This window comes from Schistosoma haematobium, chromosome ZW (assembly GCF_000699445.3).
Source record: "Schistosoma haematobium chromosome ZW, whole genome shotgun sequence".
Classification (NCBI taxonomy): domain Eukaryota; kingdom Metazoa; phylum Platyhelminthes; class Trematoda; order Strigeidida; family Schistosomatidae; genus Schistosoma; species Schistosoma haematobium.
The window spans coordinates 69,866,825-69,889,812 of record NC_067195.1 but is presented as its reverse complement, the minus strand read 5'-3'; the positions used below and the strand labels follow the sequence as shown (position 1 = coordinate 69,889,812).

Below are 22,988 nucleotides of genomic sequence, written 5' to 3'. Positions count from 1 at the left end.
AAATATAAAAAAACTCAACATATCTATCTGAATCGTAGGAGACTGTAGACTACCGAAGTGAAACCCACAGAAAGAACTTAATTGCTTATCACTTTTGATTTACTGATAATATAGGGAATAAAACTGAAACAGCCAGAATATATTAATATCACTGAAATAAATTACGTTTATTATTCAAGCATCCAGGATTTGTATATTTGTATAACTAACATATTTAAGAAAATCCATTACTAATTAAACAGATAATATGCTAAAATGACACATTGGTTTACCTTGAATTCAAAAGATTCATGAAGTGCAATTACGGAAGATGCAAATTCTTTGTGCCTAATCAGAACTCCTTTGGGCAAACCTACATCAACAAAAAGTGAGGTTTTTAAGTGTTTTATTCTTGTATACAACAAGAATACCTGACAACATGAAATATTTTGCCCTGATTGTGTCTGCTAACTAATGAAAAACCAAGAACTTTCTTAACAAGCCTAACAAATACAAATCCTTTACGGATTCAGTCAGTTATGTACAGTGTAGGACCTGTCACATATATCTTGGTCCGAATTGCTATAGCATAGCAAGATGAAACCATCAAAATATCATATTAGAAGTGTAGTGGACGCTACTCACAGGATTGCTTTTAAGTAGTATATAGCGGGAAAGTGGCATCGAATTTGTAACAATTTTCAAACCGAGTGAAGAGTTTGTGTACATCTAAAGTGCGGTGTTGACCGAACACTTGAGGACAAAATGAGAAGACAATTCAGATAGCAGAACACACCGACAAGTCCTGCTATCGTCTCAAACTGTCTGAGGAGGTAGTAGCTCCCGATGTCTCCGTTTCAAACTGCTCCGGCCATGGCACTCTTATCTTGATCCTGGCAGCGACACCAAAAGTAGAAGGCAGTAGGTAGGAGGGATATATATCTGTTGTGAGAATTTACAAAGTATTTACATAATAAATACACATAGTCTTTAATTGTCCATTTGCATCATTCGGTGTGTCCTAACAACGCCGCGCTTTCGATGTACGCAAACTCTTCAATCGGTTTGACAATTGCTACAAATTCGATGCCACGTTCCGCTATATACTACTTACAAACAATCCTGTGAGTAGCGTCCACCACAGTAGTAGTATCGGTGATAGTGAGAAACACTAAGTGTAGGGAATATATTAGAAAAGAATGGATTTGCTGAATAGAAGGTATAAAATCGTTTTGAAATTCAGGATCTAAGCGACACTAGAGAGTAAACATATCTAAACTTACCTCCCACCAAAACTGCTTGAGTATCAATGACTTTATGGATTGATATCATGTCTTCATTTGGCCACTCCTAGCTTTCTTCCGATTTACCTCAAGCGTAGACAATACCTCTGTCGAGCTAGGTGGTGGCTGGGCCTACATAATACGTCTTAATCGCCTCAGTAGATGGAGATTCACTCAGCAGTCGCAAAATAAATAAGCAATGCTTCGGAGACGCCTATAATCAAATAATAGTAACCTAAAAATCTTCGATTGACTTCTAAAACAATTCAGTTAGTACAGAGACAGAACGATCAACTTCTATTGAATTAGTTCTACACTTTCAAAAAGGTGGTAGCCTGCATAACCAGATTATTTCTCTAACAACCAGCCAACTTTATGTACTTGCTTTCTATACACTTTGTTCTGACGGCTGTTTTGTATTCAGGCACTTACCTAATTCTGGACTCTATGGAGTGAAAGTTAATTGGTTAAACAGTTACGGACAGAAAAGGATGTTACAGTGATTTGTCATTTTATCTGCCAATAGGGATAGATATTCTTAAAAAAGGGAATCTACTTGAGACGAATCACTTAGCTTGTTATGACTGCACAGGACATGATTTCCTTACTGATGTTTAAGCGAGAAAAAGAATTTTTAGAAACACTGGCGTTTTAATCAGTAAAGTTAAAAATACACTTAAATTGACGAGCATATCGATATTTCAGTTACTTGAAATACAGTACAAGATATATGCTTACCAGTACTTCCACTAGTGTAGGAAATCATATAAAGGTCTGTTGGTAACGGGTTCTTTTAAAAGAAAAAGGAATAACTGAAAATGTTTTTTTTAATGTAAAGATACATGTTTCCATCATCGATTGTTGGAAAACATAACAATCTATGAACATTTCGATTACTAATATTTAATTACTACAGGATAAAAGGAACTGTCCCGACCGTTGTTGCCACCTTGACGTGGTGGTCGGGCTTGCCTATCGTGATGAAGCAACCGAGCTATACTGGCTGGAACAACCGTTCCTCAAGGTCCTACCATGTCAGACAGGTCGGTTGAAGAGCGGTAAGTCTAGAAACAACAAACTCAGAGTCCGAAGGTGAAGTCGTACTGCTGACTGTACAAAGGTGTGACAGCAGTAAGGTTTGCTTCGGACAACCAGCATGACAGCGATGCTGCCTTCCCACAAGGGGGGTGGGGTTAGAAAAGGTCGACCCTAAAAATGCACACCTAAACTTATCCCACGGATATCCGTCTTCGGCGATAAGGTCTCAATAAGTACGGAGCTAACACAAAAATTAACCATAAAAAGGTCGTGTGTGACCGACCTCAAGCAGTTGTTCCTTGGGCACTGCGGTCACGCTCTCAGGTCACCAAGACCACCTTTAATACAATTTCGTTTACAGGTACCTCTAGAACAACCCTTCCACGGTGTGGGCAACTGGGAAGTGATAACCGCCCTCATACCTCTAACAGCACTCAAGACCACTGTATTCATAATCAACCTCCCTCTTCAATTCCTATTATTCCTCCCATATCGACTTTCAACTCTAAATTTCCTCCTTCGGCTTCCTCCTCAAGTGTCACCATAGCCAACGATTCTAGTGCTCAAAACACTGTCCCAAGTCTACTGAAACCTCGCTCCAAACTACACATTGGAGCCTTCAACGTACGAACCCTATGTCAAATCGGTCAGCAGGCTTCCTTGGCTAAAACCCTAGAGTCTCTTACCATTGATGTGTGCTGTGTCTTCGAAACACGCACACAGGATTCCAGTGTGGTTATTCACTTGACCTCACCTCGGAAAAACGGAGAGCCAACGAGATACACCCTCCGTGTATCTGGCGACCCGATGGCCAGTTCTCATGGACTGGCAGGTGTAGGCATAGCACTAAGCATGTGGGCCGAACAAGCACTGCTAGAGTGGATCCCCGTCAACAGTCGTCTATGTGCTGTTCGGCTAAACGGCTACGTAAGAACTCAGAATGATAGGGACACACGTCGTTGCCTTTTCGTCGTTTCTGCCTACGCTCCTACTGACTGCAGCTCAGATGAAGTGAAAGATGAATTTCACAGAAAGCTGTCCGAACTTCTTCAGAGAGCTAAACGCTCAGACATAGTACTCGTAGGGGGTGACTTTATTGCTCAGATAGGTAGCTTAAACCAAACAGAAAGGCATTTACGAGGATATTTTATCATCCCGGCACAGCGAACAGATAATGGTGACCGTCTGCTGCAACTGTGCTCAGACAATCGCTTATTTTTAGCAAACACCAATTTTAAGCATAAGGAGAGACATCGTCTAACACGATGACCCCCTACACCAAACCAACGATGGACTCAAGTAGACTATATTGCCATCAGTCGTCGTTGAAGAGGGTCGGTAGAAGATTGTCGCTCATTCTGGAGTACCTGCTTGGACTCCGACCACGCCCTAATACGGGCACGCATCTGCTTGCGCCTCACTGGACGCAAAAAAGCCTCAGTAAAAAGACCCATTAGAACCGAACTGAGTAGCGAGGAAACCAAAAGTAGGTTCCAGGAACAACTGAGGTCACACTTAGGTAGTTCTGAAGACGAGGCTGACCCAGATGTTGCTTGGAAAGACATACAAACAGCTGTGGAAACAGCAGTGACATCTATCAGTGATTTAAACCACAGGGTTACAAAGAACCAGTGGATTTCTTCAAGGTCTATCACACTGATGGATTCTCGCAAACTCGTCCCATCAGGTTCCGAACATGATGAAGAACGACAACAAATCAGATCTAGGTTAAGAAAACGTCTAAGGAATGACCGTGAGCAGTGGTGGGTAACGAAAGCAAAAGAGATGGAAAAGGCGGCGACTATAGGGAACACAAGACAGCTCTACAGACTAATAAAAGAAACTGGAATTAATAAGTCAAGTGTAAGTGAGATTATTTAGGAAAAAGACGATACACTCATCTGCTCCCAGTCCAGACGTTTAGAACGATGGGCGGAACATTTTAGGGAACAGTTCAACTGGCCTTCAGCTACTCTAGAGGGTATCCATTCCCAGACAATGTGAATGGAACATTGAAGTAGGTCTCCCAACTCTTGCTGAGGTTGAGAAGGCTATAGTTAATCTGAAACGAGGAATGGCAGTTGGTCCACATGGATTGGCCCCAGAGGTCTATAAGGATGGTGGTTCAATTTTAGCGATTAGTTTGACTAATATTTTAGCTAAGATCTGGGAATTAGACGTTATCCCATCTGACTAGTCGCAATCACTTATCGTCCCAATATATAAGAAAGGGTCAAAATCATTCTGTGACAACCACAGAGGGATTAGTTTAACTAATATAGTATCTAAAATACTAGCCTCGATAATTATCAAACGCCTAACTAAGACTCATGAATTGCAAACACGAGAGAACCAAGCTGGCTTCAGACCTGGTCGCCATTCGTCAGGTTCTAGAACACAGGCATACTTATCAGCATCCGACAATGGTGGTCTTTCTTGACTTAAAAGCAGCATTTGACTCGGTAGACCGCGAGATTCTGTGGCAGTGTCTGTGATTGAAACGCGTACCTCAGAAGTACATAAACCTTGTAAAGGCTCTTCACTTGAACACTACTAGTCGGGTCAGAGCTTATGGCGAATTGTCATCTACTTTTACAACATCAAGTGGTGTCTGTCAAGGCTGTCCACTTTCCCCATTTTTGTTTAACTTCATCATAGACATATTGATGGAAATAACACTCTCGTCGATTGAATTCTCGGGTATTGATCTCCTACCAGGAGGTCCACTTATCGACTTAGAATACACAGATGATATAGTCCTGTTTGGTGAAGACGCTGATAAAATGTAGAGTCTTTCGGTAGCACTAAGCAACAATGCCAGAATGTTTGGAATGCGCTTCTCTCCCTCTAAATGCAAGTTTTTGCTTGAGGACTGGTCTGCGTCAACACCTGAACTAAGGATAGGGAGTGAAGTAGTCGAACGTGTTGACAACTTCACTTATCTTGGAAGTCTGATCAGCCCTAATGGGTTGGTATCGGACGAAATCTCAGCACGGATTCGAAAAGCTTGTTTGGCTTTTGCCTATGGCGAAGGCGAGATATCCGTCTATCAATAAAAGGACGAGTATACTGCGCGGCAGTCCGTTCTGTTTTAATTTACGGCAGCGAAACATGGCCATTAAGAGTAGAAGACACTCGTAAGCTATTAGTATTTGACCACAGATATCTTAGAAATATTGCTGGCGTCTGCTGGGATCATCGGGTAAGTAATAGTGAGGTTAGACGCAGGGTATTAGGAAATGATGGTAAATCAGTTGATAAGGTTATGAATCTTCATCGACTGAGATGGTTGGGCCACGTGTTACGTATGCCTGAACACCGATTACCACGACGTGCAATGCTAACCGGTGTTGGAGATGGTTGGAAGAAAGTAAGGGGCGGCCAAACCAAAACGTGGCATCAGTGCTTGAAGTCACTAACTTCTAGTCTGAGCCATGTTGGTAGATGCAGACTACTTGGTTGGGGTCCGCGTGACTGTCGTAACCAATGGTTGAAGACTCTTGGTGACATGGCTCAGAATCGATCACAATGGTGTCGGTGTGTACACTCCCCGTCTTCCCTTAAACTAAGAGATTAAAATCACTTCATATCTTTCTTTCTACGAACTAATTCTTTCTTCCTGTACTATATCCTTATTGCAATCTTTCTTTTATATATTACCACCTCTGAATTAACTACTTTTATGAATCCGGTGTCCATCTTGTTGTATTAATGAGGTATGGCAACCTGGACCGATGCACATATGTGCCTGGTCCTACGTTGTAGCTGACTGACTGACTGACTGACTGACTGACTGAAAAGGAACTGTTGTATTTAATATGCTGTCAATAGGTAATACATATATATATATATATATATATATATATATATATATATATATATATATATATATATCTGAGTACATGCGATTGCTTTTACAAATCTGCTGGTGCAGATGTGTAGGATAACTGATCTCATACCGTAATTCAAAGCATGTAAAGACCAGAGATGGATGTTCTACAGTGACTACCCAATCCCGAAAATTCCCATAGCAAAGGAACGTCTGTTTGTCCAAACATGATTTTCATTCCTTTAATATTAGCTGCGTTTGATATTCTTTCGTGTTTATGAAACCTACAAACCGTAAACGTTACATGCAAATATTCCACTTTTATGCACGAAAAAGGAAGATATATTCAGCTATACATGAAAGCATCAGATCAAATTTCATCTCAAAATGCATTTAATTTGTTGCTATGATTATAATATCATCTAAATAAACTGCAGCACCTGAGGTATCCTATAACATGATGTCTATCATTAGGTGGAATATAGAGGGTGTGTCTTTCACTCTGAAAGGATCGGTTATATCGGAATGAACCTTGTGCGTATTATTGACTAGAAATTCTCTGTATTCTACAGCTACTGGAATTTGTAGGTAAGTTTCTGACAGATCAAAGTTTGAGAAAATTTACCTCTACCTAGCTTGGAGAAAAGATCTTCCAACAAAGGTAAGTGATGCGCCGATGGACTTCTAAAACTTCTCTGAGCACAGTTCAGCAATAGGCTCACAAAAGGATGCTGCAATTGGATTTTTTACCATGACTATTGATGCAGCTCATTCTGAGAAATTTAATGGTTCAATAACACCTTTCTGGATATGTTCTTGCTCACTTTTTGGCAGGGCATGTCGGTCGACATATGTAATATGCAACACTAATCATAAGTGGAACGCGTGGTAGCAGAAGGTCGAATAGAAGAGAATGGGGATGTAAACACAGAGTAATTGTAATAGCAATGACGGGACGATGAAGTTTGAGACAATTGATGGAGGATTTGCAAATGAAGTATTTCATGTATGGTTTTCATATTTTACGAAAGAACTCCGTGATTTTGTATTAAACAATTGGTTTTCCCTACCAGAGTTCTCGTTCACTACAATAGATTCTACGTTGCGTATGACTGATTGAAGAAATTCAGAGTTGATACCGGACTAGGGTTATTAATACATATTCTAGCAAGTTCATTTATATACTACAAAGAAATCTCGTTCAAATTCAAATACGTAAGAGTCAGGCTTAAGAAATCCAATCTTTATTTACGCCAATGGATTCGGTGAAAATCAGTTTCATAAATGACACTGAAAACAAAGTTTTATAAAAGGATTGAATTAATGCACTGCGAAGACTCACTTTTTTAGGCAAAAGTTTATTCAGCCCCAGTTTCTAAAAAAATTATAATGTAAAATTTTGTTTGTTGAAGTCACGTTGATGATTACAATCACAATAAATTTTCATAGTTGAAACACGAAAAGTGTCCGGCGCTTTAACCGGATTGGTGGATATGGAGGATCCACCTAGGGATGTTGGAAAACACTGATTCCAAACTAATGGTGCACATGGGCTCAAGGATCCTGAGGGAACAAATGGTGTATGAACCAACTATTGGTCACCGGTTACCATGGGACTGTATCTCCTGACGTTGCACCACTGCCTTGTAGATCAGACCTTTAGGCCGAAGGCTCCGAGTGTGACCCACTAAGAAAACCACCTGCTTCGGTCTGGGCATCCGAGTAGTATTACAGCCCACACACAAATTAAATGAGATTTGTGTGGCGCATATGTACCTGGTGCCCCCTTGTACCAATATTTATGTGTTTAAATAAATATTGAAAGAGTAAAGCCTGATGAAAATCCAACTGAGGACAGTATTGTTCGTTTATATGTGTTTGTTGTTTTAATAAATAATTAACACCCCTGGTATAAGCTTCCTAGACTGACTTTTTTATTGATTTGCGTAATTTACACAAGTACTGGACTTATTAAGGTGACAGTTTATTAAACTTCAAATTAAACCATAAAAAGTACACTACAAGCTGGTCTATATTAGTGTGGAACTTAGAAAATCAGAAAGTGGGGATTTTATAACCCAATGGAATATATCCCTGTTTCATAACTAACTGTTCTGGCAAATTTCGTTCTTTCCCATATGTTTCCCACTATTTTTGATGGTTGAAAATTCACTCCGATTTTTTGTTGTTGTAGGTCTCCCCTCACCATATTAATATGAAGTGTGAACATTCGGAATGAAACACAACTGTGTCGTGTCCTATGTTAATGATACCAGCCGCAATAAACAATACCTTAAGAGAGATCTATGAAATTTGTTTAGATAGTATATAGTTTAGGTCAAAAATTGACTTAAGGTTGACAACCATTGAAGACCATGGAGTAATGAAAAGCTATTTCATCTCAGTACAAGACTCCTCAGAGGTGGGTGATCTAGACTTCTACTCAATACCCCGGAGCAGATACAGGAATTCCAGGCTACGTGGTGAGCATATTACTTTAGACAAAAGATTATTGAATATTACATTTCATATCACGGGTCGCAATAAAGACTGACATATAGTTTCACTCTGTCATGATGAGTCAAGAATACGGTGAGGTTTATAATTACATGTATGCACCCAAAAACTCCCGACCGTTGCACTGGTGTTGTCTAATAAGGCACGGAAAGCACTTGTAGGATGGGAATCTCATGGACTCAGTATCATCAAAGCATCCCTCAAAACAAAGAAAGGGATCATAATGAATGTTATCCAGTGCTGTGCATCCACCAATGATAGCAATGAATATGGTGGCGTTTTATGAGAAGCTGCAGTCGATCGTAGGGAAGTGCCCAGGAAATAACCTGACCATCGTAATTGGAGACCTAAACGCCAAAGTCAGAATGCACAACACTGGGTATAAAGATATCATAGGACCACATGGAGTAACTGGGAGAGAAGAACGAGAATGATGAGAGGTTTGTAAATTTACGTGCCTTCGACAAAATGGTTATAGGTGGGAGGCCTATGCTTCTTCACGAGGGGTGACGGGCGTAAGTAATTAAGCAAAAATACATAATGGATGGAGTGTAGAAAGTCAGGCAAATGATAAGAGATGTATAGTTCAATGGAAGATATCACCATTTCGTAACTAACTAATCTGGAAAATTCTTTCCTTTCGCACGATTAAAAAATGTATTGGCAAGTAAGCACTAATTACCATTAATTCTTCAAACAAGTAAATTGAAACTTTCGAACTATAACGAGATTTAACTTCTTCAAATTTAGAATCATTTGCAATAATGATTAAAATTCCAAGGGAAGATTCAAATTTGTCCATTAAATGAAGAGCTTCACGTCCTGAAGCACACAGCACACAGTTCATTTTCGCTAAAATTTAAGTAGAATAAGCATTGATTAAAAATTTATGATTGTTTATATCTTTCTTAGCTTGACTACAACATTTTCAATTGAAAATCTGTTACCGTAAGGTAATTTGAAAAAGTATCATTTTGTTAAGGATAATGTATTACACCCTCGTAAAACTAACATATTTACTTGAAATAATTTATCATATATTCGGTTTTTTATTTCTGGATGCTACCAGCAACAATGAAAACAGTCACAAAAATGTATGGAACCCAGTTAAAACAGATACCTTCATAAACACAATGGATAAATATCGAATTTCACTGAAATTCTATTAACTGTTGTACTAATCATGTGATACGTTTAATGTAAAACACAGTCAGTCAGTCAGTCAGTCAGTAACAACGTAGAACTTCGTATGCACGTACATTAGTCCCAGTTGCCATACCACATTAGCACAGAGATGCAGTTGTCACATGCAGACAAATTATTTAGTAAAATATACTATACTAAAGAAAATGTGAAAATAAGTGAAATGATATCAAAAACAAACTCACTTTGCGATAGAATATGTTGCAAAGCTTCATCACCGAGAGTTGGATACAAAGGTACTATGGTATAAGAATATGCTGCACATGCATGCTGCATAATAACCCACTGGATAGTAGAAGAAATAGTTGGGTTTAATGAGCTGTGCAACTAGTAATAATTATAATTGAATAAGTATAAAATAGAATAACGCAAATATATGAATTGTTGCGTAACAGTTTTTTTCTTCAACAAACATACTTGTTTATGAGATAGGTGGAGCCTGAGTAAGGTGAGGGGAGGTTTAGACCCTCAGCATTGACGTCTCGCACCTTTAATTACTTATCAAACTGAACAGTGATGTGTGTGAATAATCTATTAGAGTATGCGAGTAACAAAAAAAGATGAAGGTGAATAGAAGCAAAAATGAGAAATAATTACTAAATCATCTATGAGGTTTTCTTTAGCCAAGAAGAAGATAGAGGTATTACAAACTTCTTTTGGATACCAAGACTATGGTTCTGGGTACGAATTCCTTACTAACTTCTATCATACCACACCAAAAATTAGAATATCATCGGTTAAAAAAGAGGTAGAAAAAGACAGGTTCCCGTACATTAACCTAAATATGATTTACCATTTAAGTTTATAAGCAGCAGTTGTCATAACTAACAAAATTGAAGAGTAGGACTTCGCAAATGATCTGGCTCTTCTATCGCACACGCAACAACAAATGCAGAAGAAGACCAGTGTAGCAGCAGTAGGTCTCAACATACATAAAGGGAAAAGCAAGATTCGCCGATAGAACACAACATGAACCAATCAAATCACAATTGACGGAGAAGCTTTGGAGGATGTAAAAACCTTCACATATCTGGGCAGCATCATTGATGAAAACGGCGGATCTGATGCAAATGTGAAGGGGCGGATCGGAAAAGCAAGGGAAACATATCTACAATTGAAGAACATCTGGAACTCAAAACAACTGTCAATGAACACCAAAGTCAGAATTTTCAATACAAATGTCGAGACAGTTCTACTGTATGGGGCAGAAACTTGGAGAACTACGAAAGCCATCATCCAGAAGATACAAGTGTTTATTGACAATTGTCTGCGCAAAATACTTCGGATCCGTTGACCAAACACTGTCAGCAACAACCTACTATGGGAGAGAACAAACCAGATCCCAGTGGAGGAAGAAGCGCTGTAAGTGGATAGGACATACGTTGAGGAAAGCACTCAACTGAGTCACAAGGCAAGCCCCCACTTGAAATCCTAAAGGCCAAAGGAAAAGAGGAAAGCCAAAGAACACAATACGCCGAGAAATCGAGACAGACATGAGAAGGATGAACAGTTGGATAAAACTGGAAAAGAAGGCCCAAGGCACAGTGGGTCGTAGAATTCCGGTCGGCGGTCTACGCTCCACTGGGAGTAACAAGCGTAAGTAACGAAAAACGATGAAGAAACGTATGTGTAGGACTTGTGATAGAGAAGTAAGGTCTCACCATTCGGATATCTCACTTTCCACAACCACGGTCTGGGCATCAGGCAGTATCACAGGCCACACACAAATCAATTGACTTGTGTGGGGCATATGTATTCGGTCCCCTTTTACCAATGTTTATGTGTTCAAATAAATAAATAAATAAACGAATTACATACCATATCTCATTGGTAAAATCCCATTTGGTACAGACACTGAAAACACTTCAACGATTAATTAATTTACAAAGTAATGTGTATTTCAAAATAGAATAACTTTCAGACTTACCTCTGGTGAATTTGGTGCATAAATCCCGACAAAATTTTCACAGTCATGTTTAAGTTTCACAATTTCTGAGAGCGCCGACCCGATAGCCCTTATTCGCTCATCTACCTGAAAAAATATACACTTCAGTTGGGACTATTTACTTCATCATAAGTTAGCCACGAGTATGGATCATTGAAAGACGGCCGTTTCCCCAGACACCGATTGGATCCTGTATTTGAAGGAGTTTCAAATAGAGCATTAAAAACTAATAAATCGATAAGTGGCATCTACGAAGCTTTTTATTGTGATCACAAAAAGTGCAGTAAACATAATACATGATAACATGCTACAAAAAATTCACAAATTACAAATTAACTGCTGACCCAGTAAACCACGTGAGTTAACAGTTCTAATTCACGATAATACAAATAATCCCCATTTTGAGTGGCGACCATAAAATAAACAGTATTTCAAGCAATAAAGTACTGTTTAATCACCATAAAACAACATTCGGGATTTTATAGTTCCGTAACAGAAAAAGTATATAACGTCCTTCCCTGCCTTCTTAGTGAAGAACATAAAAAACAGTCAGAAACCTCAATAGGAAAAAATTATAGGATTTCACTGCTCTAAATACAGAGTAAAATCTTAAAGAAGTTAAGCATTTTGACGTTGTAAATATATTAGAATAATAAATTTCAGTTTGTGAGTAAACCTTGTAGAAGCTTACACTGAAACTAGTCTAGAATAAAACAATGATTTATGCCTACAGTATAACGCTGCGGTGTTAAGCACTTATACTACCTTAATTCCGCTACGATAAAGAGTATATCATGCCTATTAGTCATATATTTTGAACACGCATAACATTTTCATTTCACGCCATCTGGTCACATTCAACTCCTTTGTATTGAGAATATACTTACTTACTTAGGCCTGTTACCCCACATGGAGGAGCATAGGCCACCCACCAGATTTCTCCATCAAACTCTGTCCTGTGCAATCCTTTCCAGTTGCTATTCATGTTTCCCATGACAATCGTAACCAATGGTTGGAAACTCTTGGTGACATGGCTCAGAATCGATCACAATGGCGTCGGTGTATACACTCTCTGTTTTCCCTTAAACTAAGAGGTTAAAATTGCTTCATATCTTTCTTTCTACGAACTAATTCTTCCTTCCTGTACTATATCCTTATTGCAATCTTTCTTTTATATATTACCACCTCTGAATTAACTACTTTTATGAATCCGGTGTCCATCTTGTTGTATTAATGAGGTATGGCAACTTGGGCCGATACATATATGTGCCTGGTCCTACGTTGTAGCTGACTGACTGACTTTCCATGTCTGCTCCCAATTCTCGACACAGTGTGTTCTCCAGTTTTCCACTTTTCCGCTTCCCTTCAGCATTCCAAGTTTGGTGATTACCTCAATGTGTGCCCTGTCCACTTCCAACGACTTTTCCTAATTTCTCTTTCAGTTGGAAGCTAGTTTTTCCTCTCCCACAGAAAACTGTTGCTGACAGTATCTCGTCAGTGGATGTTAAGTATCTTGCGTAGACAACTGCTTATAAATACTTGTACCTTTTTGATGATGGTTGTGGTAGTTTTCGAAGTTTCAGCCCCGTACAGTAGAACTGTCATGACGTTCGTATTGAAGATTGTGATTTTGATATTGGTTGACAGGTGTTTTTAGTTCCATATGTTCCTCAATTATAGAAGTACTGGCTTTGCTTTACCAACCCGTGCTTTTACGTCTGCATCGAATCCTCCTCATTCATCGATGACGATGTCCGGGTATGTGAAAGTCTCCACTAGAAGAAACAGAAAGGATGAGAGTAAGCCACTTTGTTTGACACTGGTCCTCACTTGGAATGCATCTGTCAGCTGTTCTCCATGGACCATTTTGCAGTGTAGTCCGTCGTATGAATTCCAGACGATGTTGATGATTTTTTCACCTACTCACTCCAATGTCGAGGAAGATTCCATAACTTTCTCCTATCCACGCTATCTAATGCCTTCTCATAGTCAAGGAAGTTTCCATTCAATCGATTGTTCAGCGATGATTTTGTCTGTATACGACAGGTCTTTACGGAATCCGGTCTGTTGATCTCAAAGTTGGACGTCTATTGAATCCTTTATCCGGCTCAGTAACTCTCTGCTGAAAACTTCTCCTGGTACCGATAGTAGTGTGATGCCTCTGCAGCTCTCACATTTGCTCAGACCTCCTTTCTTTGGTATATTGATGAGGTGCAGTTCTTTCCAGTCTGTTGGTGGCACTCGTTCTTTCTTCCGAATCTTCCTGAATAGAACGGGGAGCATCTTTGCAGTTACTTCTATGACTGACTTCAATGCTTTAGCTGGTACATTGTCAGGTACTGCTGCTTCCCTACTCTTGATTTCTCTGATGGCCATCCTGATTTATTCGATCGTTGGTGAAGTGATATATATAGGAAGGTCTGTTTGTGCTACTTTGATGTTCGATGGATTCAGAGGGGCTCGTCTATTCAAGAGTTTCTCAAAATGTTCCACCCATCTCTTCCTCTCCTCTTGAATTTCAGTGATTGTCTTGCTTTCTTTGTCATTGACCAGTCTCTCTGGTTTACTACATGTGTGTGCTCATTTCTTCATTGTATCATAGTTGTTTCATATTTCCTCTTGCAGCTTTTGCCGCTGTCCTTGCTGGCTCTTCCACATTATTTTCATTTCAACACATAAATATTGGTACAAGAGGGTACCAAATATGTATGCGCCACACCATATTTGTGTGTGTGTGTGGGCTGTGATACTGCCCGGGTGCCCAGACCGAAGCAGGTGGTTTTCTTAGTGGGCCACACCCCGAGCCTTCGACCTAGGGGTCTAACCCACAAGGCAGTGGAGCATCGTAAGGAGATGCAGTCCCATGGTAGTCGGTGACAAACGATTGGTTCATACGCCTTTTGTTCCCGCATTATACTGGAGCCCATGTGCACCATTGGTTTGGGATCCGGTTAAGGCGCCGGACATTCGCTTTTCGTCCTCTCATTTTCGTAAACAACACCCCCGCCACGAGAAGGCAGTGAGTAGGACTTCCCTGGCAGAGGCTGTATACGCGTGGCCGTGTGAGAGTATTCCGAGGGGGAGGGCGGGCCACCCCACTCTCGGGAATATCAGGACATTCGGGGCACTCTCCCACATATTTCTGCTTGTCAGCTCTAATAATCTACTTCACTTGCTTGTTTGCTTCCGTGTATTTAGCTTGTGCTTTGACTTTTCTGTTCTTGTTCGGTTGTTGATAATTGCTGTTTTAAAGAGAGCAAGAACAAAGGTTAGTGCAGAATAATATGAATTCATTTTATTTCGTTAGGTTCTCATCAGCTGCTAACAACCTAAAATGTTTGAAATTCAAAGTTATTATAGATATTGACATACTTATACAACAGAGGGCGATGAAGGATGAATATATGTAACATAATGTAGCAAAGATTTTGTTAGAGTTAGTGAGGTCATAAAATTTTGTTTCGAATATATAGAGTTTGGGAGGGAAAGTTCCAGAAAATTGAGATAGTGATTAGAAATCATGGAATTAAAACACAGACGATTATGTAATGAACTGAAAATAGATTAATGTTAATAAAGAGAGATATGAATTGAAATTGGTCAGTTATGAATGATGTAATAAAATTCAGAAAGAGTTAGAATGACGTAATAAAAATAAAAAAATAAAAGGGGATGGGGTGAATGTTACCAGGGCAAAGAAACAGTAATAAATCTTTCTTTCCCTGGTAACATTCACCCCATCATCTTTTATTTTTTTTATTTTTATTACGTCATTCTAACTCTTTCTGAATTTTATTACATCATTCATAACTGACCAATTTCAATTCATATCTCTCTTTATTAACATTAATCTATTTTCAGTTCATTACATAATCGTCTGTGTTTTAATTCCATGATTTCTAATCACTATCTCAATTTTCTGGAACTTTCCTCCCAAACTCTATATATTCGAAACAAAATTTTATGACCTCACTAACTCTAACAAAATCTTTGCTACATTATGTTACATATATTCATCCTTCATCGCCCTCTGTTGTATAAGTATGTCAATATCTATAATAACTTTGAATTTCAAACATTTTAGGTTGTTAGCAGCTGATGAGAACCTAACGAAATAAAATGAATTCATATTATTCTGCACTAACCTTTGTTCTTGCTCTCTTTAAATTTAATAAAGGGAACTATGTGTATGAAATTGCTGTTTTCCTGTTCTTCCTCTCTTGAATCATGTCCAGGGTTTCCATAGAGATCCACTCCGTATGATGATGCTTCTTAAGGGCCAGAACCACCTGAGACGTTGAAGCTAGTGATTCTTTTATATTTTTCTATTTGTCCTCCATAGTAGTTTCTTCTTCTTTGAGATCTTCTAAAGCTTGGAACCTTTTGTTGAGATCTATCTCGAACTCGTGGAGTATTCCGAATATACAAAGCTATTAACCATATATCTCGTGCACAGTAAGTGCTAGATAATTGGAATTCCAAATCAAGTTGCCGTTTAACTTCATGATTTTTCTATCTTATATATGTAAATATATTTTCATCACTTAATACAACAGAAAATGTTTAAAGCTTTAATTTTATTTTGTTTACGTTGTCTAATAGCATGGGACACAACTTAGCACAGAATTTCGGAAGACGTTTCATTTTCCAACCTCTAGATATATTGGACCAAACAAATAAAGTGTAAGAACTTACAATAAATACACTACCATGAGTTAAGGCACCATTTGATAGCATGTATAAAAATTCATCACAATACTAAAAACAATGATCGTTTTTCAAAATATATTCGCTCATATAAACCCATCAAGTTTCAACTAGCAGCAACAAAGGGAACAGGGGAATTTTAGAAGACTTTGCACTCAAACCATTCACGAATTATTGGGAATGATGAAATTCATCTGAGCTATCAACTGATGGAAAATACAATAACCGCATGGGAAACAGTTACGATAAACTGTTGACTGTTTGTGAACCGATTCTAAAAAGTCACTTCTTCTAGGATTAAGTGCTGGTGATGTTGTGTCGAAAGAAAATGAAAAGCTCACAAGTAAACCACCTAGTTGAAATAAACGAGAACAACAAACACAATAACAAATAACAAGGTTCTACTTAGCAGTTGATTATTCAACTAGATCTATTTCGCAAATCAAAGTTTATCGTGAACAGACAACAATAAACAAATAGTTAGTGTGAATGGATGAACTTACTCGAATTATTTAAGCCATATTCAAAAAGATCTTTGACTGTTTGTACACGAGATTCGTCAGTGAACTTTTGAGAAATTGGAGATTTTCGTGCACCAGTCTAAAATTACCGAACAAATCAGTCAATAAATATGAGAAATAATTCTTGAAATCAATTAATAAGATATTAACAGAAAGAAAATTCTTCGGTCACAATTTAATATGTACCAACGTTTTTCTTAAAAGTTCTTATGAAATTGAGAGAATTAAAATCTTGTCGAATCACTTATTTGTAAATGAAAAATTAATTGACTGAAGTTAAATTAACTCGTCTACCAGGTTCTTGGGTATGAACAACACTAAGTGCGAAGCCTAATGGAACTTCTTGGCTGCCCAAACCAAAACTGCAAATAATGGTGTATGAGGCTAACCACGTATCGGTATGTACATAATAGTATATCAAATTGAGAAATTTAAGCATTTTTAATGTATTTACCACATATGATGTGGCTAATATAACGATAAGTAAAGAATGATAATCAGTTTATACTGAGCTGACTAAGATTTATGCCCTAATAAAACAACTTCATATTTTTATCCAATGCTATACTTCACTTCCGAATCATCCACTCAGTGGTTTTATATCATGCGACCTACGATTTGTAGACATTTGTCGTCGAATGATTATAAGAACTGATATCTCATGAAAATTGTCTGAAGATTGTGAATTCATCACAAAACAAAAGAATGATGCAACAATATAACAAAGAACTCTAGAGCTAATAAACGTTACATTAAATAATACCTAGTCATTGTTGAGGAGATCCAAATACTCTAAATACCCTAGATTTTCTGTATGTAAATAAACTTTCGAAGTAAAGCGTTTCCTCCCATACTTTTTAATGACACTACCTACATTAGGATGACTATAATACCTTTCAAAAATACATCTAATTGAAGACACTCTGATCAAGTTGAGTTGAATAACATGATAAAAGGAATAGATTTAGAATCTCAGGTAATTAAATGTCAGTCACCTTGCCACAGTATATGCATGTTAGGTTGTTGATAATGCTGAAATAACTATTAATCATGTACGGACACGGTTTAAAACCAGTCTCTGTATCAGACAACAACTCATACCTTCTAAAGACCACGCTTAATACTATTTCGTCTATCTTAATCCTTAATTACATTCTTTTTTCGATATGTTCACTCGTCGATTTGGGGTTTTCATTATTGTTGATAACTGGGATTTTGATTTTATTGCTTGTAATGTGTTGTTATCAGATGTAGTAATTCAAAGCGGTACTGTATTATTTACATTAATCACTAAATAACTATTTAGTATAGAATATTTGAGTCCATTAAACACTACACTTCTAGAAAACGACGGACAAAATGGTTATTTGAGTGATTAACAACTCACTTTAGGATCGGATATTATTGACTGCTGATTTAAATGCACACTAATAAACGATCTTGAACGATCTAATGGGAAATATTTTTCATAGGAATTTGGATAGGTTGACCGTTTATCTTTCGAAAGTAGAAACAAACAGAACAGAAAATAACTAGGAACATCTGTAATTTGTAGATTATGATTTATATAATATTCACGATACCTAGCGATGTGACCAATCGTTAAGAGGCAATTATTCTAGTTTACTATTCACTAAGGAAACTGGGGATAAATTTGACGAACATCTCATAAGATTTATGAACTTAATCCGTAGTCTGGGCTATTGTGTCACTATGCTGACATTAGAGTTTTTAATTGATCGGTTAAGCTCCACAAATAACGATATGATTTGCAACTTAGAAGAAAAACTTCAGTAATTTTCTATGGTTTGAGTGACTTCCCTATCACCTACCAAAGCAGCTGACACTTTATGACCCAAGTTAATATATTGGCGTGCTTAATTAGCTGCTTCAACTTCGTGAAAGTGTAGCTCAGGCTCAAAGAATGACACCAATAGTTTTGTTTGTAAAACTGGGTAAGACTGTCGAGAAATTGTCGTCCAGTAAATCTTACCATCATAGTCAATAAATTACAAGAGAAAGTCATTTATCTTATCAACCACCAATTCGAGGGGGATGATATGTTCGAAACAAAGCAACACGATTTAATAGATCATTTTTGTTTGACAAACCTCATAGTTAGAAAGAACTGAGCAGCAGTCAAAGACGACAATTTGTCAGTCGGCACAAAACCTATAGATCTCAGAAACATCGTTGACAGGATCCCCTAATTGAGACATGAGAAGGCAAAAAGCTGACGGATGGATGTGAATTTAAGGAATGAGATGAAAATGGGTGGATTATATTATTTATGATTCAAAGGAACAACATAAAGCATTAGGGATCCTAGCAACAAAGAATGAACTACGAAATAAACATGAGTCGAGATATATAACTATACTGCCAAGATCGATTTGTGGAAATGCTAGATTACAAACCAATCTGAAATATACATTGACAAATAAAGTTCTTAGAGAATGTTACTAAGCAAAACAAGTTGTAAACTCAGTGGTATCACAAAATTCAAGAATTAGCATGTTTTGGAAGCAACTTTTCGCTTCTCTACTACTTAACCGATCTAAGGAGCATCACTCTATATATCTATTCCTCGGTAAACGATATATACGGGAAGTAGACATAAATATATGGACGAGTGACAGAGAGAAACGTAGAACAAGACCTCCCAATTAAATAAGAATGGGGAAATAGAAGCAATTCGAGGAATATACAAGCGACAGTGGCTAAGATTTGGTTAATTCAGGCGACAGAACAAATGAAAGTAATCGTTTTTGCTTATAGGCGTATGCTGGGAAAATAATGAGACATGACAAAATGCAGTTCGTCAATCGTAAGATCTGTGAGGTGACACCTTAGTGATCGTCGAATTACCCACTTCTCGCCTATACTTGACTTCATTACTTTATCCTTTAAACTTATATATATATATATATATATATATATATATATATGTTGTGTCATGAAACGCAAACATTATAACACTTTGTCAATGTACGAAACTGAAAATAAGCAAAATTGTGCACAATACTACAAGCTAACTAGTTCTGAGTATTTCAAATGGAACAATCTTTGGAACATTTAGAGGAGTACTATATCTGTCTTGCCTGAAATCCTATATATTTACATGGAGAAACACAACATTTTTCATGTTAAACAGCCAAACTTCCAAACCGGACCTACCAGGCATCGCACAGTATACACCAACTGCAGGCTGAGGAGACTAACTGCAAGCTGATGGTAGTTAAATAACAAATTTGAGAGGTGAACTGCGTTTTGATTGGCTCAGTTGTTTGTGCGCCTTTTGTCCAATATTATCAATACCCATGTGCTTTGGACGAGTAAGTGCAAACATAACATTTTCCATGCCCTCGTTTCTTGGTGTTAAAGTGAGATTTCACTGACAAACGTTTAGAAATTCCACAACTTCTTTTCTCTTCTTTTCCTGATATCATGCGTGAAATTTTTAGGGACACGTGGAATGACTTACAAGGCAGAAGGATATGATATTAAAGGGCAAATGTTGTGGGCACTTACTCCATCGCCAGGAATTATTCTCCTTAGGTTACAGAAGAGTAAGGGGTGATCTGAAAGCCACGTTCATGATTCTTTAGCGGTAAAAAGATCCCCAAAATAAACAGTTCTGTAAGTCTTCGACATTGGATGCTGACCACATTAGTTTTAATGGACTCACCTGGCTGAATGGGGTTCGGTCATGCATCCGCATTAGATCACGAGTGGGAACGCCGTGCTCAACATCCCCTGCAATCGCTAGCCAGCCTAGGTCAGTCTATCCTCGATACATTGATAGCCTATCAAATATATCTTCGAACCTCCTCGCTTCTGTATTTTGATTTCACTTGGTGGGTACGATTCATATTAGAAGGTGTTACTGGTTAAAGCGTTGTCGAAATCCAAAAACCCGTGGCATTTTCAATTCCTTGGGTTTGTAACGGTTTCCCACAAATGAATATATATATCACAAACTTTTCCTTTTCGATGTAAAGGTAGAGTATTATTATTAATGGCTTTATTCAATATTATATTTTGGTACAATATAGAATTCTCAGCACAGGGTATTTCAACAAGTTACTTACTGAACAACGAACAAAAAGGCAGTAGCAAATACAAAAAGAAATTAAAAAAGGTTTTAAAAATATATATATATATAAAATTAAAGAAAGAACCAAAAAATAACTGTACAAACTTTTTAAAAATTAAAGACATGTTAAGAATGTAAGTTATTGACTAGGTAAATTCTAACAACCTGTTCGTCACAGAGTATATTTGCTAGGTAAGGTATTATAGAACTTTTATACTTTTCCTTGCGTGCATGGATTTTAATGTACAAGGAGAAAGATAAGAGTGAAGGGGATGGCTAGTATCTGATAAAATAACACATGCCAGGAGTTTGCATGATTTTAAATGTCTATCCACAACCATATTAATTATGATCTCGAAAGATTCACCACACATCTTGCTAACTGCTTTCAGCACTTTCCGCAATACAGCAAAGTCTTTTCTCAAACGCCCGGGAAAGCATAATGGAGAACAGTAAAGAATAATAGGTAATATGCAAGAATTGACAAATTGTAAGAGTAAATGACGAGTAATTCCAAGAGCATGCAATCTCTTTATGTAGTAGGTCAGACGGAAAACCTTCTTCGATAACGATAAAACGTGGGAAGACCAAGACAGATCAGAGGGAGAGGTGACACCAAGATAATTGACCTTCGACACTGAGTTTAACAAAGAGTCTCCGATGGTACAAGCACTATGGGATCTCAAAATAGTATTTATATTCCGTTCATGTCTCATGCTAAAGTAAACAGCTTGACATTTAGACGGATTAAGTATGAGACCATTACCGACAGACCAACAATCAATACGAGACAAAAACTCATTCATTTCTATGGGATGTAAAGAGGAAGATATAGGCATACATACAGTGAGATCATCCGCATACTTCACAAAAGTGTTTTCTGTGGAAGATGGCAGGTCATGCAGAAAAAAAGAGAATAGAAGAGGTGAAAGAACAGCTCCTTGTGGTACACCTTCATGTGACAGTAGAGACTCTGAACTCTTTCCTCCAAACACAGTGTACTGTTCCCTTCCAGAGAGGTAGGAACATAGCCAGTTGGTTATCCAGCTGTCAGTGTTGACGCTGATTAACTTGTTAAGTAAACGTTGTCTTGGTATAGAGTCAAAAGCTGAAGTATAGTCCAGAAATGCACATCGAACATACTTCTTACCCTTTTCTAAGTTCAACACTATGTTGTGATGCAGAACTGCAACAGCATCTGAAGTGCTTCTTTTGCGCCTGTATGCAAACTGGTATGGGTCAGTATGCTCTTTTATCGCAGGCTGAAGTGGAAGTATTAATAATTTTTCCATGGTTTTGAGGAAGAGTGAAGTTATTGCAATAGGTCTAAATTTTACATTCTTATCACCAGATGCTTTCTTGGGTACAGGAATTATCTTCATCTTTCTCCACATTTTCGGTATGAGATTAGATGAGAAGGTTCTGTTAAATATAGTTGTGAACGGATGACACAGAACGTCAGCACATTTTTAAAAAAGGGTGTTTGGGATACCATCAGGTCCCAAACATCGAGATGAATTAAGCGACTGGAGACATCCTCGTACATCAGTTTCACTGAAAGTAGGAACACAACTATTCTTTAAATCTGTGGATAGAGGGAGCACCACATCAGATGACTGACGTACAAAAGACTTATTTAAGTCACAAACATTCAGCTGGTTATCGCTTCTAATCTGTCTGTCACCTGTAAGTTCTTTAAAGAATTTCCACATACTTGGAGAGTTTTTGCAAGACAAGAGTTTTTGAGTAAACATACGGTTGAGACGTCTAATCTCTAGGTTTATCAGACCATTTAGCTTACGAACTTCATTTGAGTTCTTCTCCTTGTACATTCTTTCTATCACCCTCCGTAGTCGTTTTAGGTGTGAAG

The 22,988-nt window shown here is 37.9% G+C and overlaps 1 protein-coding gene across 3 annotated transcripts in view; it reads right to left on the bottom strand.

Moving 5' to 3' along the window:
• Positions 1-20,439, bottom strand: part of ACSL6_5 (Long-chain-fatty-acid--CoA ligase 6) — a 156,607-nt gene extending 136,168 nt beyond the window's left edge. Inside the window, exons 1-10 of one of the 3 annotated variants that reach the window (XM_051212175.1) lie at positions 20,200-20,439; positions 18,410-18,519; positions 17,005-17,101; positions 11,917-11,984; positions 11,777-11,881; positions 10,035-10,134; positions 9,329-9,498; positions 7,472-7,504; positions 2,001-2,052; positions 273-352 (exon numbers count right to left, since the gene is read on the bottom strand). In XM_051212175.1, coding sequence (XP_051072328.1) covers positions 273-352; positions 2,001-2,052; positions 7,472-7,504; positions 9,329-9,498; positions 10,035-10,134; positions 11,777-11,881; positions 11,917-11,984; positions 17,005-17,101; positions 18,410-18,519; positions 20,200-20,206 — 822 coding nt within the window. In that variant the 5' untranslated portion in view covers positions 20,207-20,439. Of the gene's footprint in view, positions 1-272; positions 7,708-9,328; positions 9,499-10,034; positions 10,135-11,776; positions 14,760-17,004; positions 17,102-18,409; positions 18,520-20,199 lie in introns of those variants that run through there. The other 2 variants (XM_051212176.1, XM_051212177.1) reach the window with 2 other exon arrangements.
• Positions 20,440-22,988: the final 2,549 nt, after the last annotated feature.